This window comes from Mus caroli, chromosome 11 (genome assembly GCF_900094665.2).
Source record: "Mus caroli chromosome 11, CAROLI_EIJ_v1.1, whole genome shotgun sequence".
NCBI classification, from domain to species: Eukaryota; Metazoa; Chordata; class Mammalia; order Rodentia; family Muridae; genus Mus; species Mus caroli.
The window spans coordinates 60,923,087-60,938,358 of NC_034580.1; the positions used below are offsets into that span (position 1 = coordinate 60,923,087).

The window sequence follows — 15,272 nt, forward strand, 5'->3', positions numbered from 1 at the left end:
AGAAAATGCCTTACAGTTGGATCTCATGGAGGCATTTCCTCAACTGAAGCTCCTTTCTCTGTGATAACTCCAGCTGTGTCAAGTTGACACAAAATTAGCCAGTACAGCCTTCAATATTAAGAACAAGAAGGGGTTTAGTAGAAAAATGGGGGAGTGCAGGGTGGGGAGCAAACACACCAGAAAGGGAAGAGGAAATCGTGGGGAAATGCACCTATGTCTTGTCATAGACCTTTCTAGCTCCACAACTTTGACAAAAGCTGATCTTGTCTGGCACTCAGAGGGACGGGAAATTGCAGTCCCATCTGAACAGAAAATCCAGGATGGTGCTAGAAACATACAGGAGATTTCTCAAGATGCCCAGGGCAGTGCAGAGGGACCTGACCTCCAGAGGGGAGATGTCACCTCTGTCACTGCATGTATTCATAGCTTGGTGCAGCTGATAACATTCTCCCATCTAGATTATCTAACAAGCTCTGAGGGAAGCAAGGAAGCAGGCACACCAGAGCCAGAGTTCCAAGCACGGAGAGGATTGCACAGTTTATCTAAGGCCACAGGGCAGCTGACCTACAAACCCAGCTGCTTCCAGATTTGCTATTCCTGCCACCATGCTGTCTCATACCAGATAAGAAGGTAACAAGGAGGTGAACATGCTGACATCACAAAGAAAGAAGTAGACACGGCACTAATGACAACTTTGAGTCAAATAGATTTGTGGAGACACTTGCCCTTACGGGTCCTCACCTGCTTCAACGTCTCTGAACATGGCTTTGAAGGCTGGCAAGTAGCTGCTCTGAAGTTTGTCCAGGAGTTCAGCCATTCCCTTCACCTTGATTGTCATTAGTTGATTATAAATGTGTTCCAGGTCCTCACACCTGCAATGCCCAGGAGGGGGATGCAAGTGAGCACAGGGAAATGCTGTCACACTGTAATGTCCCACCCTCCTGCGGGCAGAGAAGAGCCCTGCCGCAGGTGCCTGCACAGAGACTGACCTCCATCCCCAAGAACCAAACTCAGACATCTGTTTCAGAACAGCGAGGACAAAGCCGGAGTCAGAAACAAAGGCTCAAAGCTCCAGCAACACTGCTGTGACCAGACCAGCTGGTGACCCAAAAGCTTGGCAGCTGGAGGTCATTAGTTCTTACAGCAAGGTTGGGGCAGGGAAACAGAATCATTGTTGAAGTGGGACATCTAGAGAAGGGCTTCAACATAGGTCAGGAAATGGTCAGAAACCGGGTAACCATGGGCTTCTCAGCATGGCAGTGAAGAGGCACTGGAGCCCTACAGGACAGTTGGTCCTACGGATATGACACAGACACTCTGTTCTATGTAGGGTCAGGGACATATGCCTCCAACATCTGCCTGCCTCCTCCAGAAAAGACTTACCAGCACAATGATAAATAGGAGTGAAGCCATGGAGGGTAGGAAGAGAAGTATTCAGAATCTAGAGTTAGGTAATTCTCATCACCTTTTGGGGGAAAACACAGGGGATGGGAATGATGAGCTGAGACCCAGGACAGGCAGTTCTGTGGCCAATGTCCAAAATCCCTTCTCCTTCCACCCCAAGCCCATATCCTTACAGAAGTATATACATCTAACCTTGAATGTCCCAGAAAAGGGGAGCAGAAATTAGAGTAAATGTACTAAGAGTCTGGGATGGAGAGATAGCTCAGTGTTTAGGAGTACTTACTACTCTTTCAGAGGACCCAGGTTTGGTTTCCAGCACACACATAGTGATCCACAACTATTTTTAACTCCAGTTTCAGGGGACTGTACAACTGTGATGCACATACATACATGCAGGAACAATATTCATTCACAGAAAAAAAATCTTAAAAATCTCACAAAGGAGAAAGTACAATGTTTTCAGTCTCCATTCAATTATATACATATTGATTAAAGATTCCCGATGATCTGACAGTGTCCCAGAAAGGAAGGGTGGCTACTGAGCTTCAGGGAAAGATTGTGTCCCCAGTTTACAGAAATAAACTGTACTGAGCCAAGGACACCCAGTTATCAGCCCTAGGGAAGATGAGAAATAACCGGAGGTGGGACCAGAGTCAATGGTGGCTCCCGAAGACCAGCCCTGGCTTTCTCTTCTGTAACCAGTTCTCTCCCAGCATCTGAGCATGTGCCTCCCTGCCTACCTGCTCTTCCAGAACTCCAGCTCCACCTTGGGGGTGGGATTTTCTCCTTGTATGAGTGCCTGAGAAGACTCCCTCTTGAGTACCACCTGGACTTGGTGGCTCCATTTGATCACTGCAGACTCCAAGGCATAGAGAGTTGACTTGTCTATGGAATCTGAGCTGCAAAAGACAAGAGAAATCTCCCAGTGTGTGTGAAAAGAACTTAAGCCTATATTTACCTGTCCTCTGTGGCTATAACAAAATTCCCCAGTCTGGGAAACCTACAAAAAAAAACTTCATTTAGCTCATGCTTTGGAAGGTCAGAAGTCCATGACAAGGTGCAGGATGTACTGTGGATGGCACTATGGTGGTAATGAACGCATGGAGATTCACACAGCAATGAGGAAAGCCAAAAAGAAGTCAGGGGCTAGCTTTACCCTTTTATAACAGTTCATCTGGAGGGAGCTGAGGTCCTCCAGGACTTACATTAGTTCTCTCTGAGGGAATGCTCACAATGACCTAACTGCCCTGCACTAAGCTCCAAGACTTAAGGATGCCACCACCTCCCCACAAAGCAACACTGAAAAAAATGCCAATGCACAAAACCTTGGGGGAACAAACTTAAGCTAGTTCAAGAAATATTCCTGAGTGTTCTCTAAAAGAGAACCTCCAGTCTTTTTTAAACAGGTGGAAAATTCTACTTAACCTACAAATCATTTTGTTTTTTAAGTGTGTTTGAGTGTTTGCGTGACTGTGAATGTATGTATATGTTCACATGGATGTGTATATGTTGGTGCCTTGCCTGTGCACATGAATATGGAGGCCAGAGGTTGCTATCTAATGTCTTTGGCATCTTTCTGCCTTCTGTTTTGATACAGAGACTCATTGGTTTGGCTAGGCTGGCTAGCCAAGGAGCTCCAGGGATCCACTTGTCTCCAACTCATTTATCCTCCAGTGGACACAATTTCATGCTCAGTGTTTTGTGGGTGCTAGGGAGCTAAACTCAGGTCCCATGCTTTTGTACCAGACATTTTACCAACAGAGCCCACTCTGGGGCCTTTAACCTATGATTTCTACCCCTTTCCCCTGTAATAGATTCCTTTAAAGCACATTAACAAACTGTCTAGATCCTTTTCTGAGTAAACATGCTTACTCTTGTGTATAGTCAACATTATCAGTATAGTCATGGGTCCACTGATATTCTGAAGACGAATTTAAGAACTTTAAATGGCACAAAATTTTGTCAATGAATGAAACATTGAGAAGCCAGCCAAATGTCCATCCCTGCTTTGACTCTCACCAGAGGACAAGATCCCTGCATAGCACAGAAGCTGATTCCTTGGCCAATGAGCTCTTCCAGGAGACAGTTTGACACATCTACCTCCCCAGGACTTACCAGAATGATTCTACTCTCTCGTCAGATTTCCAACAAAGAATGGAATTCCTAAGTATTCCCCTTCAAACATGCATACACACACACACACACAAAAAAAAAAAACCACACACACACACATCACCCCCACACAAGCATGAACACACACTTACATACACTAATATACACATACTCCACGTACACACAAGCATGCACACACACAAACACACATACACACTTCATATACATACCCAGATACCACAATAATTGTAACTGCATTTTCATTTTAAATAAATTAAAATAAATCATGGGCTGGCTCCTCTTCAGGGTATTAACAGGAAACTGTATGTGCCAGGCAACAGGGACACAGGAATGGAGAAAGGAAATGTATGGATGTATAGATGCTATTTTTACACTGGGAACTACCTCGACTTAATGTGAAATTCATATTTGCTCAGAAATGATACAGCACATGTGATTATGAAAGACATTAAAAAATGCTTTCCTCCCCCAAATGATGCAGCCTGTGTGGAAATTATCTAAGATGAACATACGAAGACAGACTCAATAAGGTTTGTATACATGAGCTGAATGTTATTGAGGTATGGTATAGAAGAGCTAGGGGTAAGGGAAAGATTAATCGTATTTATTTTGAAAATTAGACATTTTTATTAAACTACAGTAAGTTTTCCGGTTAACTAGGATGCTACTTCAAATTATATACAGATATATAATCATTTCCCACATAAAACTACTGAGAAGCATGCTGCAATTGCATGCTTTACTTATTCTTCAGGTACATCAGAGCTCCTGAATCAACACGATGACAGCCAGACCACACTTATGCAGGAAGATGACCTGTTACCACAAATGCATAGAAATGCTGGGTAAAAATATAAGAAACTAATATTTACCTACATAGTCTGGATTGGAATGGAAAAAACCTCTTGGGTACAAAGACAAAGAAAACTCAAAGCTGAAAGAGTTGAGAGGAACTAGATGGAAAACATAATGTTGTAATGCAGAAGATCCGGTGTGTTGGCATAGGACTGTTACCCTACCCTTGGGGAGGTTGAGGGAAGAGAATCTTGAGTCTGAGGCCAGCTTGTGTTATGTATAAAACCCTAGGATGGCTTAGAACAGAGAATGAGAGCCAGTCTCAAATAAATAGGCAAAACCAACATAAACAATGAAGGCTGTAGTTTTAATGCCCACTCAAGGGCAGGGGGCATTGACTCTCCAGTAGAGCCATATTTTTCTGAACTTGAGGTTAAAAAACAAACAAAAAATCTCTAGGGTGTGAAAAGTCTGCAGCTGCTGGGAATGGAGGCTGGAATGGCAGAGCCTGCAAGCCATAACTGTGGCATTGCATACTGGAGAATGCAGGTAAGAGCTGAATAGCCACTGGATTGGCTATCAGTTGGACATCATCCATATCTCAGGAACACGGAAATGCCATGGTTGATCTGAGTCCTGGAATTATTTGGGTAAAATAAAAAATGCCACATTGCTAAGAGAACCTTAGGAGACTGCAAGCAGCAAGACTGGGCAAGGGGTGTAATCAGTGTGAATACAGAGTCCAAGGACGTTGGCAGAGTCAATAGTGGGCTTGTGTGTGGACTGAGAAATGCAAAGTCAGGAACAGGAAAAGCCCTGGGGAAGATGGTACAAATGAACCAGTTTCTGAGCCATGGCCAAAACCTATGGGCTGGTGGTACTTACACAGGCTCACTGTGGCCATCCACAAACTCCACTTTTTCTGAGCCAACTGGAAGAGGCAACAAGGTTCTCCCCTTCATGTGCTCAAAGATCACTAGGAGGTCAGACTGCAGGGTGTGGGCATGATGTCTGATGTCTTGACATACCATGTGGGGCCATTCTAAATGGTTCTTTTCATTTTCCAGGACAGGAATAATGACCTGAAAGAGAGAGAGACCAAGAAAGCAAGAGGATTGCAAATTCAAGCCAGCCTGTGCTACATAGTGAGACTTTGTCTCAATAGGAAGAAGAAAAGAACTCAAATGGAATTACCTTGCATGGGTAGATAATGCTGCTTCCAGAAGTCATGGGTTATTTAACCCCCAAATTCTAGTACACTGGATACTTCCCTATGGTCTACTGGGGAAAGAGCCTCCAAAGGCTCTCAAAACAATGCATCCTGCTTTTGACTGCTCACTAGAACTAGGCAGTAAGATCCTATTGCTGAAGACAACACACACATTGGATACAGGACATAGGGAAGTCAAATGAGAATTGAACTAGATAGTACTGGAAAGTACTAGGCCAGCTGTTGGGGAAGAAAAGTTATCAGTAATTTAACCCAGAAGTAGACACTGTGTATCACAATACTGACTTGCCAGACAAAATACACCCATTGATGGAACAGTGACATGACTGTTGTGGGTATAACCAACTGCTTCTTCACTGAAGCTGAGGCCCCCTCCATAGATGGGAATGCATTGGTGGAATTGTAAACCTGGTGAAATGCCCATGGTTGCTGAGGTTGTTGGCCCTATGAGAGAATCTACTAGTAGTGTTCTGATAAATGGGCATGTTGTTAAGTTGCCTTGCATAGTGGGGGTCTGAAGGAGAATGTCCCCCATAGGCTCATGTTTGAGTTCTTTGACCCCACTGGTGGAACTGTTTGAGAAGGATTGGAAGGTGTGGCCTTGTGGGAGGAGGTTTGTCACTCGAGGTGAGCCCTTAGGTTTCCAAGACTTGTACCATTCCTATTATAGTGTCCTATTTCTTCCACCTGCCTGCAGATGATGTAAGCTCTTGGCTGTTGCTCCAGTGCCATGCCTACCTGCTGCTGTACTCTCCACCAGGATGGTCACAGACTACCTATCTGGGACTGTGGGCCCCCATAAGCTCTTACATCTATCAGTTGCCTTGTTCATGGTATCTCTTCACTGGAACAGAAAAGTAACTACAACACCTTCTAAACACTCGCAAGCTGCTATAGCAATTGGCCTGAGTCAGAAAAGCCTGTTGACAATGGACAGTGGTTAAATCAGAAAATCATAACCTGTCAAAGTACTCAGAATAAGAGACCGCTGAATACTCAGGTCTATATAGAACATCTCTATCACTCAAACCAAGGCCTGGGGGATCCTATAGATGAGGGGAAAGCAGGACTGTGAGCATCATAGGATGAGGCAGAGAGCTATAAAATGTTGTCTTCTGGGTGTGGCATGGTTCTGGCAATCAAGAACACACAGAAGCTATGATCATTTGAACAAGACAGGCACATAGACAGACACACAGACACACAGATACACAGATACACACACACACACATCCACACACGGGGGTGGGGCAACTGGTTAGGAAGAAGTGGTCATCAGGTATAAAAAAAGAACAAGAGAAGGTAATGGGACATATGCTAATGACAGGTTGTATAAATTTAGAACTATCCATAATGAAAAACTAAAGAAGAATGAAAAAACAAAAACAAAGAAAGACTTAGAAAGAAAATATAATTAGAGGAAGAAGAAATGGAGGAAGGAGCAGGGAGGGGATAGTGGTGAGGAAGCGTTTTCAGAGCCCCATATACATCATTCTTCAGGTGGCTGAAGACCTTACATATTGCCTTGACCTCTGGGGAAGTCAGGAAAGTCCCCAACAGCCTTTCTCCCAATTTCTTCTCATATCCCTCTTGGAAAATGTCCCACAAACCAACAGTCCTCACTAAGAGAAATCAGATACACTAACAGCTTAGCCTTTACTGGGTGGCTTCGATTCCCTGCTAACCCCTGGGATTATTCATACAAGTCAATCACATACTCACACATGAACTAGGGCCACCATTTTGATACTATAAAGTACACCTCCCACAGTTCCCAGTTCACTCTGTTCCCAAAGTCAGCTCCATGTAGTCCTGTATGGCAGACTGATCTGTTCCTCTCACAGCAAAACATGTCAAACACTGTCCATGTCATCTGCTGTGTTGGGGGTCAGATTTTGCTCTCTCCACCACTCCTCCCTCACCAATCCCTCCATTGTCATCAGGGCAAATATGTGTAGACCGAAATCATCACAAAAGACAAAGAGTAAAGACTTTCTTTTCTTCAAAACTTTAGCCATTGTTTTTCTATACCTCAATGTTGAGGTTTGATACGTTGCTATGTATTGTAATGTTAAATACTGGCCTCTAAGGTCTGGTTGTCCCAAGAGACAAGGAGATCTTCCCCATACATAAAGTGATGCTATGTAACCTTGCTCTTAAATTTAAAACTACTGATTGAATAAAGATGCCTATAGCCAGTAGCTGGGCAGAAGAGAGGTATGCAGAGCTTCAGTTCCTGGGCTTGGAGTCTGAGTCAGGGACCATGAGAGGAGAGGAGAAGAAAGAGGAAGATGTAGTGGGGTAGGTGGGTTGTAAGAACATGGCCATGAGGGCCAACCAGTTGGAGTGTGAACAGCCCAGGCAGAACATGGCAAGTTATATCTTGAGTTTATTGACAGGAACTTAGACAAAATAATATAGAGGGTTGATACCTGCCCAGTTCTAGTGCTTGAAGGCTTATAAAAATTATAAAGTTTCTGTGTCTTTTATTTGGAAACTATTTGATCTAAGGTGGGCTAGAAACCCCATTACTATATACCACAATACCACAAGTCCCTAGTGAATTCCACTCAAACCTCCCACAACCTTTTTTCTGTTAGTATACACTTGCCAATCTCTAAGGGATGTGCCAAGGTGCCAGATCTTAGGGAAGAATGTGAGTACTTAAGGATCAATTGAGATTCAGTCTCTGCCTTCGAGATCCTAGAAAAGTCCTTTTCTTGTTCAGCCTTCTACCCTGATTCCAACATAAATGTGACTGACTTAGTATGTGATCCTTTTTTTGTAGGGTTTTCTTGAGCTCTCTATTTAATGATTATCTCCTCTCACTACCTATTTCCAGAAAGACCAGGCCAGAACTATCTATTCTGCAGCCACTGAGGCTTATTCATCAGCTCTGAATAAATTTTTTCCCTATGACTTCTTGGACCTATTAGCAGATAGACACACCCCTGTCTGTCTGGTATTTCCTTGCATTCTATTAGTTGTACTGTAATAGAAAGTCTCTCCTTAGTCAGCAGTCAAGGAAAACTCAGAGGGGGCTGGGGCTAAGCCCAGCTCAGCAGGGGTGTTGGCCTTTTAGGAGCTAAGGCCTCTGCATTTTTTTTTACCTTGATTCCCACTTCTAATTTCTTTTTATTGTTGTTGTTGTTTTCTCTGCTATTGTAATTATTTTTTAATTAAATGTTTTGGTCAGAAATACGTACATAAAAAAAAAAAAAAAAGAAAGTCTCTCCTTGTAAGCTGTGCTTTGCAACTTGTTAGTAATAAAGCTTTGTTTAAAACAGCCCTGAAACTTCAAGAGCAGCTTGATTCAGGAGCTCAAATGGCCATTAGGTCCTTTTTCCCTTGTAAATTCTCTCATCTCTAAAGTATTTTTTCTAAAGCTCCCTCTGGATCTAAGGTGAGCATATCTTATACTCCAAAGATTATACCTTATACACCGTTTAAAGCTCCAGATGAGTGTGAAAGAGATGCTTTCTCTTCCGTGAAAAGTTGGGACAAAGGCTGGACCTCACCCGTATTGTTGCAGATGAGTTCTGCATCCATCTTTCAATGTGGAAAGGAGCCCTAAAGAAAAACTTGTTGGGAGGCCTTAACCAGCACATTTTCACACTAAAGAAGGGAATCCTGATAATGCCCCCTCCAAACATTTCTCCCTTATTTCACCCTGAATTAGCACAGTGGGACAGAGAAGATGCTATGATCATAGCTTTTTCCTCTTACCAATGCCCTCTTCCCTGTTCATGCACACACACAGGGCTGAGGGTGAAATATAGGTAAGGCCCAGGCAGAAAGCAGCATGGTTTACAGCAGGTTTACATGAGGTGCATCCATCTACACATAGAGCAGAAGACCACTTTCTGGCTTAAGCGGTGTGCAGTGATGGGGGAGAGTGGGGGAGGGGGAGTCAGAAGCTAAGTAAGTTACTAAGAAGGAAGGAGAACATAGGCCAAGAGGCCAGCTTTTATAGGGATGTGGAATTAGCTCTGGGGTTCAGGACAGAAGTCGATGGGAAGTCTTAAGGATTCCTGGTACGGGCTTTGAGAAAAAGCCTTTGTGAGTAATGGACCCGAGGTATTTTAAAAGTATTTCATTTAAGATTTAAATAGATAAACATTTACATAGTACAATGAATCATCTACCCACCCTGTACCTCAATCATTCAGTTCCCCAAATATAGATTAGTGTTCCCCCTGCTCTCTTCCTCCTCTATTTTTCCCTTCACACCTTTCTCTGTACAGAATCTTTTATGTAGCTCAAGATATTCTGGGACTCACACTATAGTCCTGGCTGTTCCCAAACTCATAATAATCCTCTTGTCTCAGTCTTTCGTGTACTTTCATTTCAAGTACCGAGCAGCCATCTCCAGTTTTCCATTCTCTTTAAATTTGTTGGTTTTCTTTTCTTTTTCTTTTTTTTTTTAAATTTTAAGTGTATGATTACATTGCCTGCATGTGTCTATGCATTGCGTGTATGTAATGCCCACAGAGGCTAGAAGATGGTGGTGGATCCCTTGGAACTAAGGTTACAGATGACTGTGAGCAGTCATGTGGGTGCTGAGAATCAAACCCAGGTCCTCTGGAAGAGCAGCCAATGCTCTGAACCCCTGAGCTATCTCTCCAATTCTTCATTTCTCTTTCTAACACAAGTGATTACATATTATCTACAAATTCTGCATATTACCACATTATTTACAATAGAAAATAACTAGAATAAATATTTGCCTTAGTTCGCTTTCCATTGCTGTAATAAATAACACAATCCAAAGCAACTTGGGGAAGGCAAAGGTTTATATTACCTCATACTTCCTAGTCACAGTCCTTTACTGAGACCCTCAATAACTCAAGGAATAACCTGGGAGCAGAAATTAAAGCAAAGGCTAGGGAGAATTTCTGCTTCCTGGCTTGTTCTTTATGGTGTGCTCAGCCTTTCTTAATATAATCCAGGACCTCTTTCCCAGGGATTGTACCACCCACAGTGAACTGGACCCTCCCACATCAACCAGCAATCAAGAAAATACCCCATACATATGCCCATAGGCCAATATGATGGAGACAAATGGGAAAATGTGTTATACAGTATAATATATTTGGCTTTAACAAACAAAGAAACAAAAGATCTGTTGTATTCCACAATAGGAAGAACCACGAGGGCATTGACTAAGTGAAAGGACCTAGTGGATCCTCATTGGCTAAGTGAAATGACCTAGTTAATGATAATGATGGTGCTGCCTCTTAAGCTGGGCAAGGAACAAATGCACTGTTGTGGCAGAGGAACATTGGAAAGACAATAGATTGAGGTCCCAGTCACATGCAGAGAGTGATTTCAGGATATGGGGTGTGGGGATGGGGGGTTCAGGAAGTTGGAAAAGCAGAAGCACTGGTCAGAGAGATGGGGGTGCACCCATCACAAAGTGGTGGGGACAGGAGGAGAAAGACTCAAAGAATCCAGAGGCCATGTGACTGGAGGACCTTTTGATTGTTGAAATAATTAAGTGTTAAGTCAAGAGAAACATTGAAAGTCACAAAGAGATAGCTGCTAGGTGACTCCATTCACACAGGTACATGTAGACTAAAAGAGTCACATTCAGGAAGACAACTTGGAGAATGCTGTTTGGGGAGTGTGAGGACAGGGACATGGGTGTTTTTGATGAGTGTACTTTCAATCATGTTGGGTAATGGAGGTCTGGAGATGTATCATACTTGGTGTTTATGCCTGACAACATTGTATTGTGTGGTTAGGAACTCCTGGATGGAAGGATTTTATGTTGTTGCTTTTTTAAAAAAATAAAAATAATACTTTAAAGAGTATTCTCTATCACTATTTCACTGTTTAAGAGCCACATAATTCATTCATTTACTCCTTAACTGTATCCTTTTGTCTTCAATCTAAATTACAAAAAAAAAAATGGATATTTATGCTACATACCTGTACTCTCATCTTTTGGGAGGTGGAGGTGGGAGGATTGGGGGTTAAAGGTCATCCTTACTACATCGAAAGTCAGACCCTGGCCTGGGCTACATGAGACTCTGTCTCAAAACAGAAAGAAAGAAAGAAAGAAAGAATGAGGGGGAGAGAGAGGGAGAGAGAGAGAGAGAGGAAGGAAAGAAGGAAAGGAAGGGAGGAAGGAAGGAAGGAAGAAAGAAAGAAAGAAAGAAAGAAAGAAAGAAAGAAAGAAAGAAAGAAAGAAAGAAAGAAAGGAAAAGAGAAAATCTCTTAAACTGCCTATTTTATGTGTATATGTATGGTCTATGTGCATGTATGCCACATGTGCGTAGGTTTCCATGGGACACAGAAGGTGTCAGATCTAGAGCTGGAGTTGGATGCTGCTGTGAACTTCCTGACTTGGGTATTGTGAACCAAACTCTGCTCCCCTGGAAGTGTGGTTTTATAAGCTGGAAGTCATCTCTCCAGCTCCTAAAGTTACTGTTGACTTCTGGGCTGGATTTCCTTACTGATTATGTAGTCCTGAGTTGTGCTCAACCCTCTGCATAGACTAGTTTGTGTCTGTCTCTAAGCCTTTAAAAAATCATTTTATTTTATTTTATTCTATTTTTTTATGACTACATATCCGTGTGTGCCTATATAAGTGTATATGTACATATGACTTCAGATAGTCATAGAGTTTAGAAGAGGGCATCAAATCCCCCAGAGCTGGAGCTACAGGTGGTTGTGAGCTTCCTGATATGGGTCTTTTGCAAGAACATTATGTACCCTTAACTGCCTCTCCCTGATCAGAACTCAATGTAACACTAAGATTACGGCAGCCTCTGAGACTACATGGCTCTGTCTTTCCTCTGAAGCCAAGGACAATTTCCTATCATCCTTTACCAGGGACATGACCTACAGATGGACTTCTGTACAGGTGGTATTCAAACATAACACAGTAATAAGACTATTCAATTTAAAACCAGGAAAGCACTTAATGCTAGCCTAGCTTCCCCAGACTCCGAATGCTTGCCCATCCATCCTATTCCTCCTTGGGATTCCCTCTTTCACAGCAACTAGGGAGCTAACATTAGATGTAGCAAGGAAGAGTCATGTCCTGGCTTTACCACTAGGGCCAAAGTTTTAGAGAAGTGTTCACCCTCACTGTCTTCAGTTTCAAATACTTTGAACGCATGATCTGATGCATGTGTTTGGGAAGCATCTCATGGATGGGAACTTATTTTCTATTTCTGTGCCATTTCCAGGGCACTAAGCACACAGAACGCCACACAGCTAGTATCTGCACACACTCCTTTCACAACTGGCTAGACCTAGAAAGGGCCAGCCTCTTGAAGCACATGTGCTCAACTCAACTAGCAGGAAAGCTTTCTTCCTTTGGGAAGGTCTAAGGGGTTCAAGATTCTCATCTAACTATCATTGCAAAAATCCTCTGAGCTCTGAAGGCCCAGAGGCTCCACCTGTATCCCTTTTCCCAGAGGTGGGACAGATTCTTCCCAAAGTCTGCTGGCCATTTCCAAAAGATACCCAACTGCTGCCAGCCCAAGGCAGTTCCATAAATGTTTGCATGGTAAATTAAGGACATCAAAATCAAAACCAAACCGCCTCCTTCTAAACTTCTTTGCAAAGGTAGATACTATTTAAAGCAGTGCAGCTCCTTCGCATCCAGCAGACCAACTTTAACTCAAAATTCACCACTTTCTTGTCCTCGGCCCTTGCGTGATGACTTACAAAGCTGCCAGGACTCAGGCATTCTTCACACTATGACTTCCTCTTGAACCAACCCCCTGACCCAAAGCTGGTTCATCTTGTGGCCTGGCTTTCACCCAGACTTGTCCCCAGCTGGCACCCAGCAGATCACCAACCAGGGTCTTGATTTACTGGCAGCCCCGCCCTTCCACTCCCTCCCAGGCTGTGCTCCAATCTCAGCCCTTTTTCTTTCAGACTCCACCACAGACTCCGCCTGTGACCCCGCCCACACACCAATCCCTCTGCAGCGTTGCCCCACCTCTTTGGTTTTGACCCCGCCCCTCATGCACACGCCCCTCTTCCCTCCCTTAGACTTCAGCCTCTGCTAGCAAGGGGCCATCCACCCACCCTCACCTCTGAGAGCAGCGGGGCCAGGTGCTCCAGTGGCACCGCGGGTAGGTCCCCGCAGAGCACCGTGCCGCGGAGGCTGTGATTTCCCGGAGGCTCGGACTTAGTGCGCAAGAAAAAAAGCCCCTTGGCGCGAGCTCGGCTGGGCTCTGGTTCTGCGTCTAGACCGGGTGTCACCACCAGGCCCCCGGGCCCGGACTGAACCACCAGTAGTGGCCGCGGATCCGAGGCAGCGTTGTGATCCAGGAAGGCCTGCAGCAGCTTCCCCGCCTCGGCTGTGCCTGCGCAGCGCTCCCAGGTGCCCGCGGCCGGACGCAGGCTCCGAGCCACAAAAGTCCCCAGGAGCCGCAGCCTCGGGTCTCCAGGCTCCTCGTCCCCAGACTCCGCCAGCGCTGCCTGCTCCTTGGCGCCGGGCATCGCGTGTTGCCAGCTGCAGCGTCTGTTTCCCTAGCGACGGGGATGCCAGGCCCTCCCGCCTCTGCTCTCCTTATATTGGGCACAGGACTCTAGCTCCGCCCCACTAAGTTAATAAGGTAGGCAGGGGCTGAGAAGGGGCGGGGTCGCGTCGTTGTTGCTGGGAAACTGGTAGAAGCTCTCACATCCAAGCTGGTTTGGTAGACTAGTCGTGCTCTGAAGACTACAGGCAAAGGCTTGCGTGGGATTCTTTTGTCTAAGGCCAGATTAAAGTCTTCAGACGCCTCCATACACAAATTGAATAGTTCTCTTACTCTGTCCTAAATATATAATTTTAAAAGTTAATCCCAACGCCAAGCATAATACCATGAATGTAAGAAAGTTGAATGCAATACAATTTTTTCCCCAAGATAACAACTCAAACACTTTCGGAGAATGCTGTTGAATAAAACTTTTTTTTTCCCCTTCAAATTATGGGCTTCCAGCGACACTCGACCTGTTGGTGACACAGGGCTTAATTGTTTCATTTAAATTTGCAATTAAATAAGCATGCGTGTCTAGCAATCACTTCGAATGTCTCCTCTTCAGACATTTATAATAAATTATTGTAAAAAATAACCCCCAGTACCTTGCTTTGCCTGCATCTTCATTTGCCAAAAGGGCAGCTGTGCTGGGCAATGGTCTTCCTTGCGAGTGGCCCGAGGTCAATTCTTAAATATACTGAAGTGCTTGTAAATATGCAGCGTGCTCCCCTTCTGACCTGGAAAATTATCACTCCTCATAGGTTCGATCCTTCTCCATGATCAGAATCAATCACTTGGGTCTTTGTATGCATGTGTAAACGAAGGAATGTGTGTGTGTGTGTGTGTGTGTGTAACAAGGAAATGGACACTCAGCAAGAGGCCTTCGGGTCTGCAAGAACCTCCTGTCTGCTTCCCCCCCCCCCCCCCCGATTGTATTACCTCCCAGGGACTGCAGGGTTTCTTAGTAAAGTGAATGCTTACGTCAGGCTTCAAGGACTATAAACAGAGTAGCACTCATCAAAGGCAACTTGGCTTAACAAGAACCACTCCCCACCCCACCCCCCAGCCCCGTCCAGGACAGCACCAGTGCCTGGAAGCTGAAATGATTGACTGCTCAATAACTGGGACCCAGGGGTTCTGTGATGAAAATGTTTGCATTAGAAAATGGATCTTTGTGTCTATAAAGAGTGTTTTATCATTGATGCATTAAACAACAAGTGGAGCAA

General features: G+C 44.3%; 1 protein-coding gene across 1 annotated transcript in view; it reads right to left on the bottom strand.

Moving 5' to 3' along the window:
- The window catches only part of Dnah9 (dynein axonemal heavy chain 9), a 333,710-nt gene extending 319,601 nt beyond the window's left edge, over positions 1-14,109 (bottom strand). Inside the window, exons 1-4 of the mRNA XM_021178488.1 lie at positions 13,616-14,109; positions 5,218-5,414; positions 2,145-2,303; positions 742-872 (exon numbers count right to left, since the gene is read on the bottom strand). Coding sequence (XP_021034147.1) covers positions 742-872; positions 2,145-2,303; positions 5,218-5,414; positions 13,616-14,026 — 898 coding nt within the window. The 5' untranslated portion in view covers positions 14,027-14,109. The remainder of the gene's footprint in view (positions 1-741; positions 873-2,144; positions 2,304-5,217; positions 5,415-13,615) is intronic.
- Between the last annotated feature and the right edge of the window lie 1,163 nt (positions 14,110-15,272).